Raw genomic sequence first — 19,676 nt, forward strand, 5'->3', positions numbered from 1 at the left:
TTTTGAGCACTTCAGGAGTGTCAGTGCAGTGTTTTTAACTTGATCTGAAAACTTCATTGTTTTCAGACTCAATATTCTAGGTTTGATAAGTAGAATATCTTGGAAATATTCCTTGCAATAAGTTGTCATTCTGTGCTCTGTAGGTCACATCTGCTGTAGCAGTCCCAAATCTAGCTTTGGGACATAAGCAATATTCCTTCACTGTGGTGTTTCAAAAGTACCATACTTCTGCCTCTCTCCTCACTGAAGTCAATAAAAGCAATGTTAGGACAACTCTTTGCTTTAAAAATTGTGTCTTATCCAGCAGCAATGAACAGCTGGATACTCTCCAGTGTGCTGTAAAGAGGTATTTGTTGAAACAAGGCTACTCTTTCTAACTTAACACTATTTCCAGCTTCCTAATTCTCCCTTTTTCCTGTAGGTTCACAACAGAAACCTGCTGTCCCTTGACTTTGATCGTGTGACAAGGACTGAGAAAATCTATGACGACCACCGCAAGTTCACACTCCGCATCCTCTACGACCAGGCAGGGAGGCCCAGTCTCTGGTCACCCAGCAGCAGACTGAATGGGGTCAATGTCACCTATTCCCCAGGAGGACACATTGCAGGGATTCAGAGGGGCACGATGTCAGAAAGGATGGAGTATGATCAGTCTGGCAGAATTACATCCAGAATCTTTGCTGATGGTAAATCATGGAGCTACACTTACTTGGAGAAGGTAAGGATGGTCTTACAACTCGGAGATGGTGCAATTGAGGCACATGGATTTTCTCCTTTGACATCAATACAGCTGCACTCCTTCATCTTAGCTAATTGCTGGTCCTTATGGTCCAGTCCTCCTCTTCTGTCCCACTAAGGTGCACAAAGTGGCTTTCATGCTAGACCACCACAGAGCAGTTGAAAATTGTCTGAGATGTTTTTTTCATAGTCATGCTGAGAGCATGTGAACTGTGAAGGTTTGACATGTGTTTTTTTAAGCACAATCTTGCTTTATTGAGTTGACTGCAATATAAAATATGCTCAGATAAAGTCAGCAGAGTGAACAGTAGGAATTTCCAATAGGATTTTCCATGTGAAAACAACCTATAGAGGCTGACATCCTGCCTTCTTCAAGTGGCCCATTTCTACTTACAAAAATACATGTAATTAATAAGTGAGGCATTAATTCAGCCACACTTGCAGCACATTTTGCAATGTGTCCTGTGGCCTTCACTCTGTAGGTTAGCATGGAACTTATATTTCTAGTTATTACCATTCAGCATTACACTGCCCAGTTGCCCACTAATCCATATATTATATACCTGGGACTGGAATTTTTTCTTCCTGGTTTTTGAATAGCACCTATCCCTAAAACAGTTTAAGGAAACTGTAGTTGTGCCATATCTTTTAAAAAGGAAAAATTATCGACTTATTCCTTGTATTATATAATCTATGTGGATTGTTTGTTATATGCAAAAAAAAAAAAAAAAACAGAACAAATAAGTATGCAGGCAGAAGTTTGGAGGAAGAGGATAATAGAAGATGGGTTGAATGAATTAATGAATTAATTCATCATTTGAAGGTGTTGGGGGATACTTTTTCAAGCATTGTTTAAGTAGCTCTTCCAATTTTATTTAGTTAGCTTTCAAAGGCTGTTGGCACAGGGAGTTTGTAAGAGAGCCATAGTAGCAATTTGTAGTGATTTGAAAAACTGAGCATTCTGAACTTGGACCTTCCTCACTGCATTAACTGCTTCTTCCACTGACCCACTCTTGTTTGAGGATACTTGATGCACCATGCACAGCTCCTTACCTTTCACTGTTGAATTCTATGGGTGCAGAGATTTGTCCTACTCACCCTGCTCTTTGGATTGAGGAATCTTACAGGTTTTGTGAGAGTATAATTTTGCTGGAAAAACAGGGATATAATCTATACTTTTCTTCTTCCCATCCAGTCCATGGTGCTGCTCCTTCACAGCCAGAGACAGTACATCTTTGAGTTTGACAAGAATGACCGGTTGTCCTCGGTGACAATGCCCAATGTTGCCCGTCAGACTTTGGAAACCATTCGTTCCATTGGTTACTACAGGAACATCTACCGGCCACCAGAAGGCAATGCCTCAGTAATTCAGGACTTCACAGAGGATGAGCAGCTCCTCCACACTTTGTACTTGGGCACAGGGAGACGTGTCATCTACAAGTATGGGAAGCTGTCCAAGTTAGCTGAGATGCTCTACGACACCACAAAGATCAGTTTCACATATGACGAAACTGCAGGCATGCTGAAGACCATAAACTTGCAGAATGAAGGGTTCACCTGCACAATCAGGTACAGACAGATAGGGCCCCTCATTGACCGACAGATTTTCCGTTTCACTGAGGAGGGTATGGTGAATGCGCGCTTTGACTACAACTATGACAACAGCTTCCGGGTGACCAGCATGCAAGCGGTCATCAACGAGACACCTTTGCCTATTGATCTCTACAGGTACGATGATGTGTCAGGCAAAACTGAGCAATTTGGTAAATTTGGGGTCATTTACTACGATATCAACCAGATTATTACCACTGCTGTCATGACCCACACTAAACATTTTGATGCCTATGGCAGGATGAAGGAGGTCCAGTATGAGATTTTCCGGTCTCTCATGTACTGGATGACTGTGCAGTACGACAACATGGGGAGAGTGGTTAAGAAGGAGCTGAAGGTTGGCCCTTACGCAAACACAACTCGTTACTCATATGAATATGATGCTGATGGACAGTTGCAGACTGTGTCTATCAATGACAAACCTCTCTGGCGTTACAGCTATGACCTAAATGGAAACCTCCATCTCTTGAGTCCAGGGAATAGTGCCCGCCTTACACCACTCAGGTATGACCTCAGGGATAGGATTACTAGACTGGGGGATGTGCAGTACAAAATGGATGAAGATGGCTTCCTGAAGCAAAGGGGTAATGATATTTTTGAGTACAATTCAGCTGGCCTGCTCATCAAAGCCTACAATAAAGCGAGTGGGTGGAGTGTGAAGTACCGTTATGATGGCCTAGGAAGGAGAGTCTCCAGCAAAACCATCCATGGCCATCACTTGCAGTTCTTCTACGCTGATCTGACCAACCCAACCAAGGTCACCCACCTGTACAACCACTCGAGCTCTGAGATCACCTCCCTGTACTATGACCTCCAAGGCCACCTCTTTGCAATGGAGCTCAGCAGCGGTGATGAATTCTACATAGCCTGTGATAACATTGGCACTCCTTTGGCTGTCTTCAGTGGGACTGGCTTAATGATCAAGCAGATACTGTACACAGCATATGGGGAGATCTATATGGACACTAATCCCAACTTCCAGATCATCATCGGCTACCATGGAGGACTGTATGACCCCCTCACGAAGCTTATCCACATGGGGCGGAGAGACTACGATGTGCTAGCAGGTCGCTGGACAAGTCCAGACCATGATATGTGGAAGCATCTGAGTAGCAATAACATAATGCCTTTCAACCTGTATATGTTCAAAAACAACAACCCCATTAGCAATTCTCAGGATATCAAATGTTACATGACAGGTAAGACATTTAAATTAATAAACATTTTCACAAGCTTGCTATCAGCAAATAGGTGTCATGGTCTAACGCCAAATGGAACTATGCCGCACACCACAGCTGCTCAGTCACTCCTCCTAGGTGGGATGGGGAACTGAAAAAGTGAAAAAACCCATAGACAGAGATTGAGATAAAGACAGTTTAATAGGAAAATCAAAAGCTGCTTATGCAAGAAAAGCAAAGCCAGGAATTCATTCTCTACTTCCCATCAGCAGGCAGCCATCCCCAGGACAACAGGGCTCCATCCCACAAAACAGTGTCTTGGGAAGACAAACACCATCTCTCCAAACGTCCTCTCCTTCCTTCTTCTTCCCCAGATTTACATGACCCATATGGTCTGGGATATCCTTTGCGTCAGTCAGGGTCAGCTGTCTGGCTATGTCCCCTCCCAACTCCTTGTGCACCCCCAGCCCCCTTGCTGGTAGGGTGGGGTGAGGAACAGAAAAGGCCTTGGCTCTGTGTGAGCCCTGCTCAGCAGTAGCAAAACCATCCCTGTGTTACCAATATTTTCCTAAAAAATCCAACATGCAGCCCTGTACCAGCTACTGTAAAGAAATTTATCCACACCAAAACCAGTACAATAGGTAATTCCTCTCTCAGTGTCCTGATCACCATGAGATTTTCCATTCTTTATTTAATGGACTTAAGTTTTAGATTGCCAGTTGGACCCCCATGTACAGGGCATGTTTAATTTATTAGTATAGATGGAGATTGTAATTCCCAAACCTGTTTCCTTTCTCTTCTTAGGTGTTTGTTCTTTTTATTTTGCTTACAGATTTTTGTCCCCTCAGATATCTGAAGTTTAGCTGCCAATTAATGTCCCGATAACCTTTCTCTTTGTTGAGGGGCAGCTCTGTTTACACAGATTTGCCTAGAGATTTATTTGCAGCTAAACAAATGGCATACAGATTTGTTTTAGCAGAATGGCAAAGCGATTCAAACCTTTTGTTACAGTCAGCCATTTCAGAGTGTCTACATGACTACTACACTACTAGCTATGGAGTTCAAAGTTAATCAGCCTTGCAGAATCAGCGGTGTCTACAAAAAGTCAAGAAAATAAGGTGCTTTAGACTTAGAGGACAGATTTTGGGACACAAAAAATCCTACCCTAAGGCTTGACACAATCTCTGAACTGCTTCCCCCGAAACTTTGTAAAATTGCTGTAATATGAGCTCTGTGGTATTTTTACAGAAAATCCTTTTGTATGTTAAATAGCCTTCCTATATACATAGAATCATTTAGTTTGGAAAAGACCTTTAAGATTATAAAGTCCAACTGTTAACCCAGCACTACCATATCCACCACTAAACAGTGTCCCTAAGTGCTTCAACTACATGTCTCTTAAATCCCTTCTGGGATGGTGTCTCCAACACTGCCCTGAGCAGCCTCTTCCAGTGCTTGACAATCCATATTGTGAAAAAATTTTTCCTAAAATCCAATCTAAACCTGACCTGGTTCAACTTGAGTTTATTTCCTCTTGTCTTATTGCTTGTTACCTGGGAGAACAGACCAGCCCCCACCATATACCGCAACCTTGTTTCAGGCAGTTGTAGAGAGTGATAAGGTCCCCCCTGAGCCTCCTTTTCTCCAGGCTGAACACCCCCAGCTCCCTCAGCTGCTCCTCATCAGACTTGTGCTCCAGACCCTTCCCCGGCTCCATTGCCCTTCTCTGGATGTACTCCAGCACCTCAGTTTCCTTCTTGCATAAGCAAAACTGAACAGGATTCAAGGTGGGGCCTCACCAGTGCCCAGTACAGGGGGACAATCACTGCCCTGGTCATGCTGGCCACCCTATTGCTGACACTGCCCAGGATGGCACTGGTCTTCTTGGCCATCTGATCACACTTGCATGTTTGCTGCCTTCCCCTGCCTGTACTGAGATAGCAGCCTGAAGGACCTCACTAGCAAATTGTCCCTCTACCACTGGTGTGCTGCTCCCAGGTTTATCTCCAGCCAGCTTTGTTTTATCCCCTTTCTCTAGTCTCAAACCTAGTTTCATACTGTGTGCAACAGTGGTAGCAATGAGAAGAGTTTGAGAAGTTTGAGAAGACTTTTTGGTGGGACTATTTTCTACATACTTCCCATTGAAAAGCCAAGTGCCACAATCACACATCAAATGTGCATACTTCTTAAGGAGATAGAATAAATTTTTAAGTGCTCCTGCTGCATCTATCACAACCTTCCCATATTCAACAATAATTGCATTCCCCTAAATTACAAGATCTGATAAATAGCAAATAAATGTCACAAAGTAAAAATCTTGGGTTTTCTATCCTGCTTGTTTTTCTAGGCATTAGGATTTGTGCTTTCAGGTTCTTCTGCAATAATCATAAGGATTGGATCATGGGCTTTTTTTCATGAAAAGTTGTTTTCTCCAGAGCTGAGAAGATGATGCCACGAGGGAAGTAAAATATGTCAAAATATGCAGGCTAAGATCCTGTTGCTCTCACTCTGATGATAAGGCCTGGGAGGGAATACCTCAAGATAACATTTCCTATCAGAAAATGCTTATTTGTCAAAACTGAATTTGTTTATGGGGGAGGGTTGAGAATGAGAGATTTCTCAGCAGAAGTGTAAACAGCTCTCAAAATTGTCTAAATGACAAATTCCAGAATGTCCTTAAAGAAAAATGCATTTTGGATTTTCAGTCTTTTCAAGTTAAGTGTAAACTAATGGTTGAAAACTGGAAAAGAAAAATAAGAAGTCAAAACCAACATGGAGTTTAATTCAGAAGTTAATTGGAAATTTTTGGTTTGAACAGATCTAGTTTTTGAACTGCTGCTTTGTGGCATATTAACAGATCTTTGTTTTCCTGCTCAAGTTAAGACAGGACTAAATATTTTTTCTAGCCCTGTCTTAGCTTCCCACACAGCTGTGACAATAAAATCAAGATTTCAAAACCTGATACACCAATATTTTGTATGCACCAAATATTTTTTTCCATGGTCTTGTAAGTCCTGTTTTTAGTTTTTCAAGAATACAGAGCCCAAGTGCATTTTTCAAGTTTCTCCTCCCCCAGTGCATGGAAGAAGCAGGCCACGCTATGGGATGAGTGCTGTGACACAAGGCTGCTGCCCCAGCACTTCTTTTTGCTCAGGCTTTCAGGCACCTCGTGGACAAGACCCATGATAAGACTGTCCTTGTAATCACAACCAAATCTGCCCAGATCTGGAGACAGCAACTGGGACCTGTTTGTCCTTAGGGGAGCTCAGTGCTCAGGACATGGGTGACCAGCAGGTGCTTTGGCCCACAGTGATGAGGTCTCTAAGCTTAAGGAAATTGAAGGTATGTGGAGGGGAGAGCAGGAGAAGCAGGTATTTATGTTTTGAGAGGCCCATTGTTAAACATGAATATTTTAGTGATTGTACACTTCATGGCACAGAGCTTTGCTGCCAGCTTCAACAATCCTGATGGATTGAACTGACATTTCCATTACATGTGTCTGCATTAAGCACTCCTTTTCTTTGCCCTCAAATGAATTTACTGTGAAATGTGTTGGCAGGGTTACTGTAGCTGAAAAAAAACTCTGTGATGTGAAATGTACTTTTCTGTCAAAAAAGTTGTTACTACCTCCTGGCAAATTAGTATTTTCCCCTATTTTCTCAGCTCCACACCTTCCTCCCATGGTTTCAGGTTGTTTATTTTGGTGGGGCTTTTTTGTTCTGAATATTCCAACACCTCTCTCCAAAAAGAACAAACTCCTTTTTGCAAATGTTTTGGAAGTCACTTTTCTCAGAAGATTAAAAAAAAACCCTGTATTGGATATGTTACATATTTTTCAGCAGTTCAGTATTCATCCTCTGTATTCTTTCTAGCATTTTTGAAGTGTTTGGGAAGTGATTCCTGCACCAATGCTGACCTTCACTGTTTTGCTTTGTTCTCCTGACCACCTGGTCTACAATATGTACATCAAAGTTCTTCATTTGAGATAAGAAGGATTTGGAAGCAGGCTGGCTTAGCACTAGGCAACAAAATAATCAAATGAGCCTTTTCATTTCTCTCATACCCCCCCAACCTCTCTGCTTCAAAGACACTCCAAAAACAATCTGTACATTGAGTGAACAGAAGTGTTTTTATTACAGAAATCCTCCCTCTTCCACATGGATTGTTGCAAGGGCTTTTTGGACACCTGCCCAATCGCAACATTTTGGCCTGTAGGAAAACAAGCAACAGATAGTGTGTTTGTTTGGCTCCTGATTCTCCAGTCATCTGGAATGGCGTTATTTGCCACTTGCATCCATAATTTCTTTTCCAACCAGTTCTTGAAAACATTCATTTAGGTTCATGGGAATAGAGAAAAAATATTCAAAGATGCATATTTGATTATTTAATTTTTTTCTATCTTCAGATTGTCTCAACAACTTACTGAGTTTAGCAAAATGCAAGTCAAGCCTTTGCAGTTCCAGCTTGAAGCAGAGCAATCACCAACAAAATTCCAGTTACATCCAGACACTTAAGACCCTTGGGAGCTAATATTAGTTAAACTTCACCTTCATACCTTTTTTTACCTTGTAATTGCTATTGTGTGCCAAATGCACACCATATTGCTCAGGGACTGTAGCAGCTGTGCCCTCTGGAATTAAGTGAAGGCAAACAAGGTGTGCTCATCAAATGCTCTGAAGTTAAGGGGGGAAGTGATGCTAATCCCAAGCAGATCTAGGAGTTACCCAACCTCATAATTTTTTCCTCCAGCAGATTAACTTTCACCTGCTATTCCTAATAGCTGTGCAATCAAAAATCAAGGAAGACTTTGTAATCTACTGGCAAGTAAATGCAGGAATAATGTCCCAAATGGCTGGTTTTTCATCACGTTCCCTTTAGTACCAGCGGTCCCTCTTCTGTATAAGACAATAATTTATCATTGGTAGCCACAAGTTTTCTCACCATCCATGGACTTTTTTTAAGGTGTTTGTAAAAAGTACCCAAGCAAAATGTCTCTCATGTCTGTACACTTATTTTCACTATAATGTACCTTGCAGGTAGTATGAAGTCTAATTATAAATATCACTGTAAAAGATGATGTGACTTTTCACTGGTTTAATACTCAAACTACAGCTGCTTATGAAAGATGCCAGGAAACTCTAGACTGAGGTGGAAATCCATGGAAAAAGCAGTGGATATCTCCAGAGCTTCTTCTGTGAGCACCAGCTAAATGCCTGAGCTGTCCATCCTGCATGTCCTGGTATTCTGGCACATAGCTTGAAATTTAGTCTTCAGCCTGCAGGACCTTTGAGAGTCCTCGGGGAGAGAAGTATTGGGGTGGAGGTGTTCTGAGCTGACTGTAGGACTGGGTAGCCCTTCCCAATTGGCTGGAGCATCTCAAGCTCCAAGAGTTGCTGTTGCTGTACTTCTGCACACTTTCAAATAGTGCTTGGTTCCTGCTGATGAAGGGCAGACATTAAGTTGGCTTTGATTTGGGCCATTTGCTCACTGCCAACGTTTCTCTTTCAGAGCTGGGAAAGTGCAGAATTTGGCTCTGGCTGGAGGTGGAAATGCCAGATTTTGGCACACAGCTCATTCTAGGACCATTAAGATTTCTGCTCTTCACACAAAGCAGAAGCTCATCATTTTGTCCAGACTGCTACAATGCCAGCCACCGTGGGATCCTCCTCTGGGCCTTCTCCTGGGCAATCCTGCTTGAGAAATTAGATTAACTTATTTATGTTTTTCTTCCCTTCCAGATGTCAACAGTTGGCTGCTCACCTTTGGGTTCCAGCTGCACAATGTCATCCCTGGCTACCCCAAGCCAGACATGGATGTAATGGAGCCATCCTATGAGCTAATCCACACACAGATGAAAACCCAAGAATGGGACAACAGCAAGGTGATCCATGTAACTCCATACTGTATCTCATGCCCTTATCAGCAAGCTACCCATTTGCAATGTTGGTTGAAAAAGCTCTACCAGCATGTTGTGAGATGAAGAGCAAGTCAGACCCAATTCCAGTATTGAAATCTGACCAAATAATTACATATTAAATTCCCTACTGCCATGGTACATTTTCCTGTGACATTTTCTGGTGGTTGCTCAGTGAAGTTGTGTGTTACTCTTTCTTTCTCCCGCAAGAGGCCCCATTATCACGTATTGCAGGCTAAATTCAAGGCCTTTGCACTCAGGATTTTTAGAAGTTTAAAAAAGCAAATCTTGATACAGAATTGATTTATTAGGTGGGTTTTTTTGTTTTTGGTTTTTTTTTGTTGTTGTTGTTCTAGAAATCTATTCATTCTGCTCATTCTGGTTTAAAATGTCTTAAACAAGAAGTCACACCACTTGCATAGGAAACTCTTTCATATTGCAGAGAGTCTTTCCAGAAATATTTTTTTATTATATTAATAAAATTTTACCTGACCAGGTTTAATCCCATGTAACTATGTCCTGCTTTTACAAACAGGCTTGTTTCCCAAGCCATTTTGGTAGATGCTGGTGCAAAATTCAGTGATAAAATTGCCAAGAAAAAGGCTTTTGCAGCCCAGTCATTTCCCCATCTTCCTATTGGGACTTACTCAGCTGAAAGATGAAAAAGTTGTTATAAGTTAGAGCACATGGTCAGGATTTGAGAGCCCTAGGTTATGTCCCAGCCCTACTGCTTATGACCTTGTATGACCGTGTATGACCTTGAATGTCAATTACCTCTCAGAATTCTCTTTCATTTCATAGCCTGATTGTATTCTGGGGTGGCTTTCATCTGAATCCTCTTTAGTCTGAACTCCCACTTGCTGTTGCTGTGTGTTCAAATACTGCAAGAGCAGTGAGGCACAAACATGCTTGGGGAGATCAGAACATGCTCTCCACATTTCTGCTGATAAAACTATAACAGTAGGCAATGGAACTGATTCCATCTGCCCTCCTAGCCTCTCTACCTATGGCTTCACTGAAATCTTGATGTCTGCAGCAGATTCTTGAGGTACACACCTTAAACGGGGAGGTCACATTTCCTGAACCACAAAATCTATCACTCAAAGTTACAAACAAATTACTGTAGATCGAGAGTAGTCATGTGTCAGTCCATCATTGGTACTCAGCCTCACAGGCATGCTGAAGACAATTAAAAATGTACCAGCTTCATCTTCAATAAGAAATTTATATAAAGTGTCACTTAATAATATAGGGGGAACTAAAAAAACTAGCATGACTGGGTTGATGCTTGAAAACTGTTACAGTGCAGTAACTCAGTTATGGTTTGGAGTTCAGAGACACCCTTTTTGTTTCTTATTTCCTTGGATTAAACAATAAAATGCTAATAGAAGTTATTTCTCTAATGAGAGAGAGTCTCAGGATTTTTCCTCCTCTCTGCTGGGACAGAGTCTCCCTGGGCAAAGCTGTACAGGAGTAGGCAAACAGGAAAGGCTCACCCAGAGGCTGCAGAAGACCATCTCTGTATTGTTATGCAATGTAGATAATAACTCTCACAGGGCCACCACAGAAATGATCATTATTGTAGTATTATATTATTATTTTATCATTAGTTCATTATGTGTATTAGAGTGTGTAATATATATATAACATTTTAATATTACTATATATACTATTATATTACTATATATACTATTAGTATACTATTAGTATACTATATACTATTAGTAAATATATATATACTATATATACTAGTAATATACTATTATATTACTATATATATTACTATATAATATTACTATGTTACTATATAACATTTTAATAATACTATAATGTATTATAGTATCATTTTTTGACTTATTGAATAGCCAAGTAACTTGAGTGACAGCTTGAGGTGATGACTGACCCTTGTTCCTACAGGCAGATGGGATGGAAATAAAATCAAGGAGAACCCTCCCTTCTGTCCCCCATTTTTAGATTAATCTGCCTGAATGAACAATAAGAATAAAAGGAAATCTCCATGTCTCTCACAGGTTTTTAAAGCCAGAAGCTGCAGTGAGGGCTGTGCAGGGACCTGCTCGTTAAGTGAGCTTTATACAGCTATCATGCTTCCAGATGAGTCCCTTTGCACTCAGATGTTGAAAGTGGAATTTAACCACTGCAGACTGTTTCATATTCTTCCCCTGTGCTATGACGGCAACAAAACATGAACATTATTATTTCAGTCTACAGTTGCAGGATCGTGCTGTGATAGCAAGTGGCTCTTACATGCTGTAGAACAGGATTCCCTTGCTTTCTGTCACACTCAGCATATTGTAGGCACATACCAAATTCATTCACATATGATACCTGAATACATGATCCATTTTTTCCTACACCTATCCGTGCATCCAGCACTGATGTTTCCATAAAGTTCTGTTCACTCCCAACCCTTCCAGGCATCAATACACACTCCCAGACACAGTTCAGTCCTCTTCCCACTGGTTGTCTCTGTATTTATTGATGAAGCATGTGGAAGAAAATAGAAACTTATGAAAATTTCACATAGGAAATTATAAAATTAAACCAAGGTAAATGGAAGCACAGGAAACATTTTCAGTTAATAAAACTGATCAAACTGTAAAATGCTATTGCAGAGCATACATAGTAAGCTCTAGATCTTTTGTCATTTAAAAGTAGCTTGGACAAGGCATTGATCACTGAATGATGTACCACAACTTTCTCATCTCCGCGTCTTCTGATCCCTAGTTTCTCTGGGTCACATATCTCCTTGTGATAGACAAAGGTATATTTGAGCTACTCCACTGGCTTTGCTGATCAAAGTTGGCCCAGCAGATTGAGTCTGTTCTTTTATCAGAGAGGTACAACTAACAGGAGCACAATAACAGAGCAACTAACACCCATAAATGGCTGCTTCATCTCTCTTCAGAGTGCATAACCAGAGGGCCCTAGCATTTCCTTCCAAAACATTTTTGGTACTCGCCTTTCTGGTCTAGAAGACAGGAAAGATAATTCTGACTTTGAGCATGCACCACCTCAAAAACAGCCAGCATGTCATAAGCCTTGCACTAACCCCCTAAAGCTCTGAAGTGACATTTAAAATCCAATACTCCATTGTGCAGCACTTCCTCCCTCCTCCCCACTACTGTGAGGCTGTCACTAAATTGTTTGTTGAACAAGTTCAGTGTTATTGGCCACTGGGGGACTCTGGGTGACCTCTGGCATATTGTGGAACTGCAGCACCTGAATCCAATTTCTCTTCTGGTTTTTTGTTTTTGTTTTTGTTGGTTTTTTTTTTTTTCTTCCCTTCCTATTTTGTCTTGTTGAGCTGTCAGGTAATTGTTGGAGCCAGAACAACTCTATTTCCAGGGAGGGGAGTTTTGGAGTCAGCACTTGTATCATTATCTACATCCTGTTATAACTACCATCCTCTCCATCCCATGGGCACTGTCTCCAGGAAGGGTCCTGTTTTCTGCAGTGCCTGTTACAGGCTTTGCTGGAGAAGTAGTTTTTGGCATCCCCTCTGGAGAAGCATTTTGGAGGCAAGGGCTGCTCTGGGATGCTCAGCCGGGAAGTGAGCTATTGGGCTGTGCTTTCTGGCAGAGCTTCTTCCAAGGACAATCTGTTTGAGAGACTGACTCTGCCAGTGTTCATGATTCAGAGAAGGCATCCTGACATTGCAAGTGCTTTGGTCTGGGCTTGGACCGTCACACTGTCTTCACATCTGTCCATCAGGCCCCAGTTATGTTTTACAAATGTAGTGGTCAGTTTTCAAAGGATCTAATGCAGAGAAAGGAGATGAAGTCTCAAAGACATTAGGCTCTTGAGGCTTTATGAAAATAGATGAGAAATCTGTAAAGTGATGAGCAAGAGGAGGAGGCAAATCCTCTTACTTCTCCACACTTGAAATCTGCTTAATGAACTCAACCTCGCTATCCCCCTACAGTCATGTACAGTGGTGGGGTGGAGGAGAGACCTGTCCTCTAAGCCCCTGAGTTAGTGCTCCTGTTTGGCTCATTCCAGAGCACTGGCCTTGCTGGCCCATGGCTCACCTCTGCTGCCCCGCACGTCACCCCTCAGACAACCCAAGAGCCTGCAGTGCAGCCATGCTGGTGGACACATCCAAACAGAGACTTATCTCCAGGTGGTGGCCACATGGAATATAGGGAGGAGGCTGATGGCTGAACAATGGCTTTGTTAACAGAGAGCTACAGGGTAAATAGAAAGGGGGCTTATAAAAAAGAGGGAGAGCAACTTTTTATACTAGCAAATAGGGATAGGTCAAGGGGGAACAGTTTTAAATTAAAACAGTAGAGGTATAGATTAGATGTTAGGGAGAAATTCTGTACCCAGGAAGCAGTGAGGCACTGGCACAGGTTGCCCAGACAAGATGTGGATACCCCATCCCTGGGATTGTTCAAGGCCAGGTTGGATGGGGCTTTGGGCAGCCTGGTCTAGTGGGGGCATCCTTGGCCATGGTGGGGGGGGGCTAGAAGAAGATCATCTTTTATGTCCCTTACACACCAAGCCTTTCTGTGATTCTGTGATAAATAGGAAGGAGTTAAAAATGAATCATATATCAGAGAAATCATAATTTCCAAACCTTTTGGAAAAAGTAGCTTTCTGCATTTTAAGCCATATGGTGGTAAGAGAAACACCTATCTATCTATAATGGCACAAGGATAGAAAGAAACTTGGAAACATGTTCACGTATTTCACATCTTGGATCCTTGATGGGAAATTAAAGCTTTCAGTCTCACACTGGAAGGCGGTATTTAAAAACAACAGATGATAGGATCTGGCGATGGTATTTCAAATCCTCAAGAGGTGCTGGCAAAATGCAAGAGGCTATTCAGAGATCGCGGTAATGTGCTGCTCTCCTGAGCTTTGTGCAGCAGAGAACAAATGATGAAGGTCGTTCTCTTCTCTCCAAAGAGTTGTTACTAGATAAAGTGAAATGTCACCTAAGGACATCTGATTAAAAAAAGATTGTGAAGAAAACCAAACCCAGCATATTTGTCACTCACATCGAGCAACGAATATTGAAACAAAATAGTGATGAATTCCCTTCTTTCTTCTGTAAAACTGGTTTATAGATGCCTTGGTTTACAGTTGCTAAAAGCAGCAGCAATTTTTAGAGGATAGCACATGGCACTGCAGCTTTGGATGGAAATTTTCTGTTTCTTTTCCTTGCAAGTTCATTGAAATGAGTTCTAAGATTGAACAGAAATGGTAATTTCAAATTCAGGGATACACTGCCTCTTTGAAATACATATAATCTGTTTGCCTCCACCCTCTTTATATTCACAGCACAGCATACATGCTGGCTGTGCTCTGGTTTGCTTGAATTTGTTGGTTGAAGTTTTTTTTTTTTCTGTTGGATGTGTTTGCTTTTCCTTTTAACAGAATGCTGTTCCCAAATACACTCTTTTATCAAAGAAATGCACTCAAAAAGTCATTTCACAGTCATCCTGGGCTTGTTTTCAAGGTAACAGAGATGCATTTAGTTATTGAAATAGTTGAGAGCTAATAGTTAAGTTTGAGCAACCTGGTCTAGTGGAAGGTGTCTCTGCCTGTGGCAGAAGATTTGGAACTAGATGATCTTTAAGGTTCCTTCCAGCCCAAACCAGTCTGTGATTCTGAGTGACGGTGAATGTTCAGTATTACAGCTTTGCACATCTCATTTGCTACTTCCCTATATGAAAAAAAGGTGGGGAGAACCCAGAAGTAACCAGTCCTCAATAGAAAACTCTTTTTTGATTGTGCTCTTGTTCTTGATTAAGACACCTGAAGGTAGGTCTCTGCCTGTGAATTTTGATATTACGGTGGTGTCCAGATTGACTGGTTTGTTGGGGCCACCTAATTTGGAGGCATTAATAGAGGATCTTTACCTAATAATTGGCTAGTAATTGAAAACATACTAGAGTTCCTGCAACTCATCAAGAATAAAGTGATGAAGACAAAATTGAAGGGGAACAGGGGCAATTTCTGATAGGAATTATTCGTCCATGCCCAGTACTGCCTGAGCTCCCCAAGCTCCCTTCCCCAAGGTGATAATCAGTAGATGGTGCAATTAATGCCAGGGACTCTATCACTCACCTGCTGGTAAACAAGGTGATGTATATATAGATGGTGATACATAAGTGATCACAGGACATAGTGTAGCACAGAAGACCTGATTTACATCCTTGAGTGAGCAGTGATTTTGTATGAGTGCTGAGAGATGCCTTTTCCCATCACTGGTAAATGTTACTGAGGCAAGTTGGAACGGCAACCCGACATACGAAGTGGTTAAGGGACCACCTAGAGTCAACCCCTATGAGATACACCTGAGAAGAACTCTCCATTTAAACTTCTTTGAAGAGGAAGTAGCTAATTACCAAGGCTGTGCAGTGTGCACTTGTTTAGAACAATAAGTGTTTCACGGAGCCTAGAAGCCTAATTGTTCCATGTCCATCATCACTGACATCTACATTAATTACGTCCATTTTTTGCATAATTAGAGCACTTGTGCAATTGGCAGACACTCGGCTCCCTATCAGTCTGTTAATTATATTGCTCTCTAGGGGATGTGTGAGATGCCCCACAGTCAGGATGGAGAAAACCAGAAAGAACTCCTTTTACATAGGAAACTGGTTCCTGCTCCACCTGTTGTGCTGTCAATCAAAAAGGGAAAAGGAGAAGGTACACCAGCCTCCTCAGCACTTTGAACAAAAGTAATTTCTGGGAATTTCAATGTCCTACAACCTAAAATGGGTTTTTGAAATAGTATTTCTCTATTCCCTTATAGTTTTCTCTTTTAATAGTCAAAACTGCTCATAACTTCTGAGTAAGTTGCAGTGCTTAATCCCTTTTTTTTTTTTTTTTTTTTAAATACTTCATGACTCTTCCCTGGAAATGACCACCATGGAAATGAGGGTTTATTTCACTTCCCTTGTCATGTTACAAGTCTTGTGTGAGTGGTCCATATTGAAATGCCTGCATCATCTGAATTGTCTTCTTGCACCCAGGAGGTGAATCTCTAGTTCATGGACAGTTTAAGGCAATATCCTTCATGGGTGTTTAATTTCCTCAAAACAATTGGAATGGAGTAAACTTTGTAGCCTATTTTAATCCTGGGTGTCATTACATTATTGAACTGAGCCGCTGGCAGTGCCAGGAGAGTTTTGTCATAGAATCTTCTTGCTTTTGTGAAATTTTTCAAATTTCAAATAAGTGTTCATGTATAGGAGTCTGTAAGAAGTCAGCACTGACATGAATTGATGGGAACATTTCCAGAACATTTTGCAGTAATGATGAGCTGCTAACTCGCTGTGTGCTTGCTCCATTATACCCTAATAGCAAAAGTGACTTTGTATTGCACCGGACTGCAAATTATCTGGGCTGTTGTCTCTCAGTTTTGCTTCAATGTAAGCTAAAACTTGAGCATCAGGTGTGGTTGGCCTTAACTCTGGGAGCCTGGAAAATTGTAGAGGGTTTCCAGGAAATAAGTTTTGGATTTAATGCCGTCCTTGAGTTTTGAACAACCTGCTTTGGCCAGGCTAAAATGGAATACAGAGAGGTTATGGCCAGTCTGAGGGTCATACAGGTCATGCAGGGCCTTTGAAGGCAGCACAAGGAGTTACAACATGGAGTTAAAATAGAAGAAACTTTTACAAATACTTCCACACTTCACAGAAAATCTGAAAGCATTTGGTAAAGCATCATGGCCACATGGCCAAATTGTTTCTTATATGCAGAAGAACACTGAAACACAACCTAATTATGTGTCCAGCCTCAACCTCCATACCACTGAGGCAAAAAAATAATTTTCTACCTCTACATCCTTCAATCTATGAAATTAAATATAGTTCAGTTTACAGAAACAATGAGCATTAGGAGGGAACAACATGTCTCTTCCATGAAAAGGAATTAAAATTTTGAAAATATATGGTAACAGGGGAAAAATAATGAAGCTCCTCATTACATATTTCCAGTATGTTCTTCGGCTCTCCAGCATCCTAATAATGCTTTTGGGTCATCGGGTTTCTCTTTCTAATATGTTGTTCTCTTCTTTCTCTCCCTGCTCAGTCCATTTTGGGGGTCCAGTGTGAAGTGCAGAAGCAGCTGAAGGCCTTTGTCACCCTGGAGCGCTTCGAACAAATCTACAGCTCCAGCATCGCTGGGTGCCGGCACATCAAGAAGAACAAGAACTTTGCTTCTGGAGGCTCCATCTTTGGCAAGGGCGTCAAGTTTGCCATGAAGGATGGGCGCGTGACCACTGACATCATCAGCGTGGCCAACGAGGATGGGCGCAGGATCGCGGCCATCCTGAACAATGCCCACTACCTGGAGAACTTACACTTCACCATCGACGGGGTGGACACACACTATTTCATTAAGCAGGGGCCATCAGAGGGCGACCTATCCATCCTGGGCCTCAGCGGCGGGCGGAGGACCCTGGAGAACGGCGTGAATGTGACAGTGTCCCAGATCAACACAGTGCTGAGTGGGAGGACTAGACGCTACACGGACATCCAGCTCCAGTATGGTGCACTGTGTCTAAACACACGCTACGGGACCACCTTGGACGAGGAGAAGGCACGTGTCCTGGAGCTGGCCCGACAGCGCGCTGTCACCCAAGCTTGGTCCCGGGAACAGCAGAGACTGCGGGATGGGGAGGAGGGTATTCGCTCATGGACAGAAGGGGAGAAGCAACAAGTGCTGAACACGGGCCGGGTACAGGGCTACGATGGCTATTTTGTGATCTCAGTGGAGCAGTACCCCGAACTCTCAGACAGCGCCAACAACATCCACTTCATGAGACAGAGCGAAATGGGCAGAAGGTGACAGAGAGGGTCAATGCGGTGACTTCTTGCCAAAGACAGCTACTCTTTTGTGGCCACTTACCTGACTGTGTTGTACTCAATCCTTTTTCTAAACTGAACAAGGTGGGGGGAGGAAAATAGAAAGAGAAGGAATAATACGGTTGCACTGTAACTCATGCAACATACTGTTTTCCTGCTTTAATTTGACCTTCATGCATTTTTTGCAATGAACAGAAGGTATATTTTGCCGTAGTGTGATCGCAGTGAAATTTACTGTCTCTTGTCCTTTTTTTTGTTTGTTTGTTTTGGATTTTTTTGTTTCTTTTCCCATCTCTTTGTGAGGAATTTGAAGTGGGCAGTCGTCAACATATGTCCTTAGGTGTAAGTGCGAAATGGGTGTCTGTGCTAACTTGTGTCATCCTAACCCTTTCTGATTTGGAGCAGGGACATAGCCTTCCACCTGGAACAGGGGGAGCCCATGGCATGCCAGAGAGCTCCTCCCAGAAAGAAAGGAGATGGAAGACAACGCTGATTCTGATACTCTGAAAGTGACCGTCCGAATCATGTGCCTCAAAAGGGACCTTACAAGTAGTTTTCACATTTCCCTTGGGACATAAAGTGTTTCTTTGGGGGCTCCTGCTGAGCAGAAGTAGATTATAGAGGCAAAGGAGCTGATTATATCACCTTGCAAGATGATTCTCTTCCTTCCTGAACTGGAATAAAAAAAGAAAAAAATCGGTCTTTTTTCATTATGAGAGTAGATACTTTTCGGTTTTTTTTGTGTGTGCGCAAATCCTGGTTTTAGTTAAATAACGTAGCAAAACCCAAGAAAAGGGACTCCTGCTCTATTGAGAAAAGCTAAAATAAATCCTCTCTCATACATAGAGCTGTTCTATAGGTGGATTTAATGCGCCCATGTTGTACATTTGCTAATGGCATAATTTCATTAAATGTATAGTGTTTCAGTACATGAGGCTACGTGTTTAACAGTCCACTGTGCTGTATCTGATAAAACCAGTTAATTTTAGGAAGCTGATTTGAATTTAAAAGTAGTTATAGTATCCCAGTGACATACCACTGAAAATTAGAGCCAAACCCTGCTTTTCCTGATTCTGGAGCTTGTATTTATTGGCTGGGAAATGCAGTTTGGAGTAGCATGCTGGCAAGTCGTTTATGACTATGGCAGATAAATGTCTCCTGGGGACTTTGGCAGCAGGGATTTTAAAATGTTTAATAAGTAGCAACAGCTTGTGCGTGGTGGGACAAGAAGGAGGATATTGAAATCAACCCTCTCACTGTTTTTTACACGAGCTCAAATTTAATGGAGAGCCCACTTGACTGTTAGCAGTGATGAGGGGGAGGTTGAATGGAAATGCCCACTACAGAGAGGACCAAGTGCTTTAATAAGAAATTGATGACAAAGTTGCTCGG

General features: G+C 41.9%; 1 protein-coding gene across 3 annotated transcripts in view; it reads left to right on the forward strand.

Moving 5' to 3' along the window:
• The window catches only part of TENM4 (teneurin transmembrane protein 4), a 590,079-nt gene extending 570,866 nt beyond the window's left edge, over positions 1-19,213 (forward strand). For 2 of the 3 annotated variants that reach the window (XM_068181706.1, XM_068181707.1), the window contains 4 exons: positions 422-718; positions 1,934-3,548; positions 9,266-9,408; positions 17,509-19,213. In XM_068181706.1, the coding sequence (XP_068037807.1) occupies positions 422-718; positions 1,934-3,548; positions 9,266-9,408; positions 17,509-18,267 (2,814 nt within the window). In that variant the 3' untranslated portion in view covers positions 18,268-19,213. The remainder of the gene's footprint in view (positions 1-421; positions 719-1,933; positions 3,549-9,265; positions 9,409-17,508) is intronic. The other variant, XM_068181704.1, reaches the window with a different exon arrangement.
• The last annotated feature ends 463 nt before the right edge of the window (positions 19,214-19,676 follow it).

This window comes from Anomalospiza imberbis, chromosome 2, assembly GCF_031753505.1.
Source record: "Anomalospiza imberbis isolate Cuckoo-Finch-1a 21T00152 chromosome 2, ASM3175350v1, whole genome shotgun sequence".
Taxonomy (NCBI): domain Eukaryota; kingdom Metazoa; phylum Chordata; class Aves; order Passeriformes; family Viduidae; genus Anomalospiza; species Anomalospiza imberbis.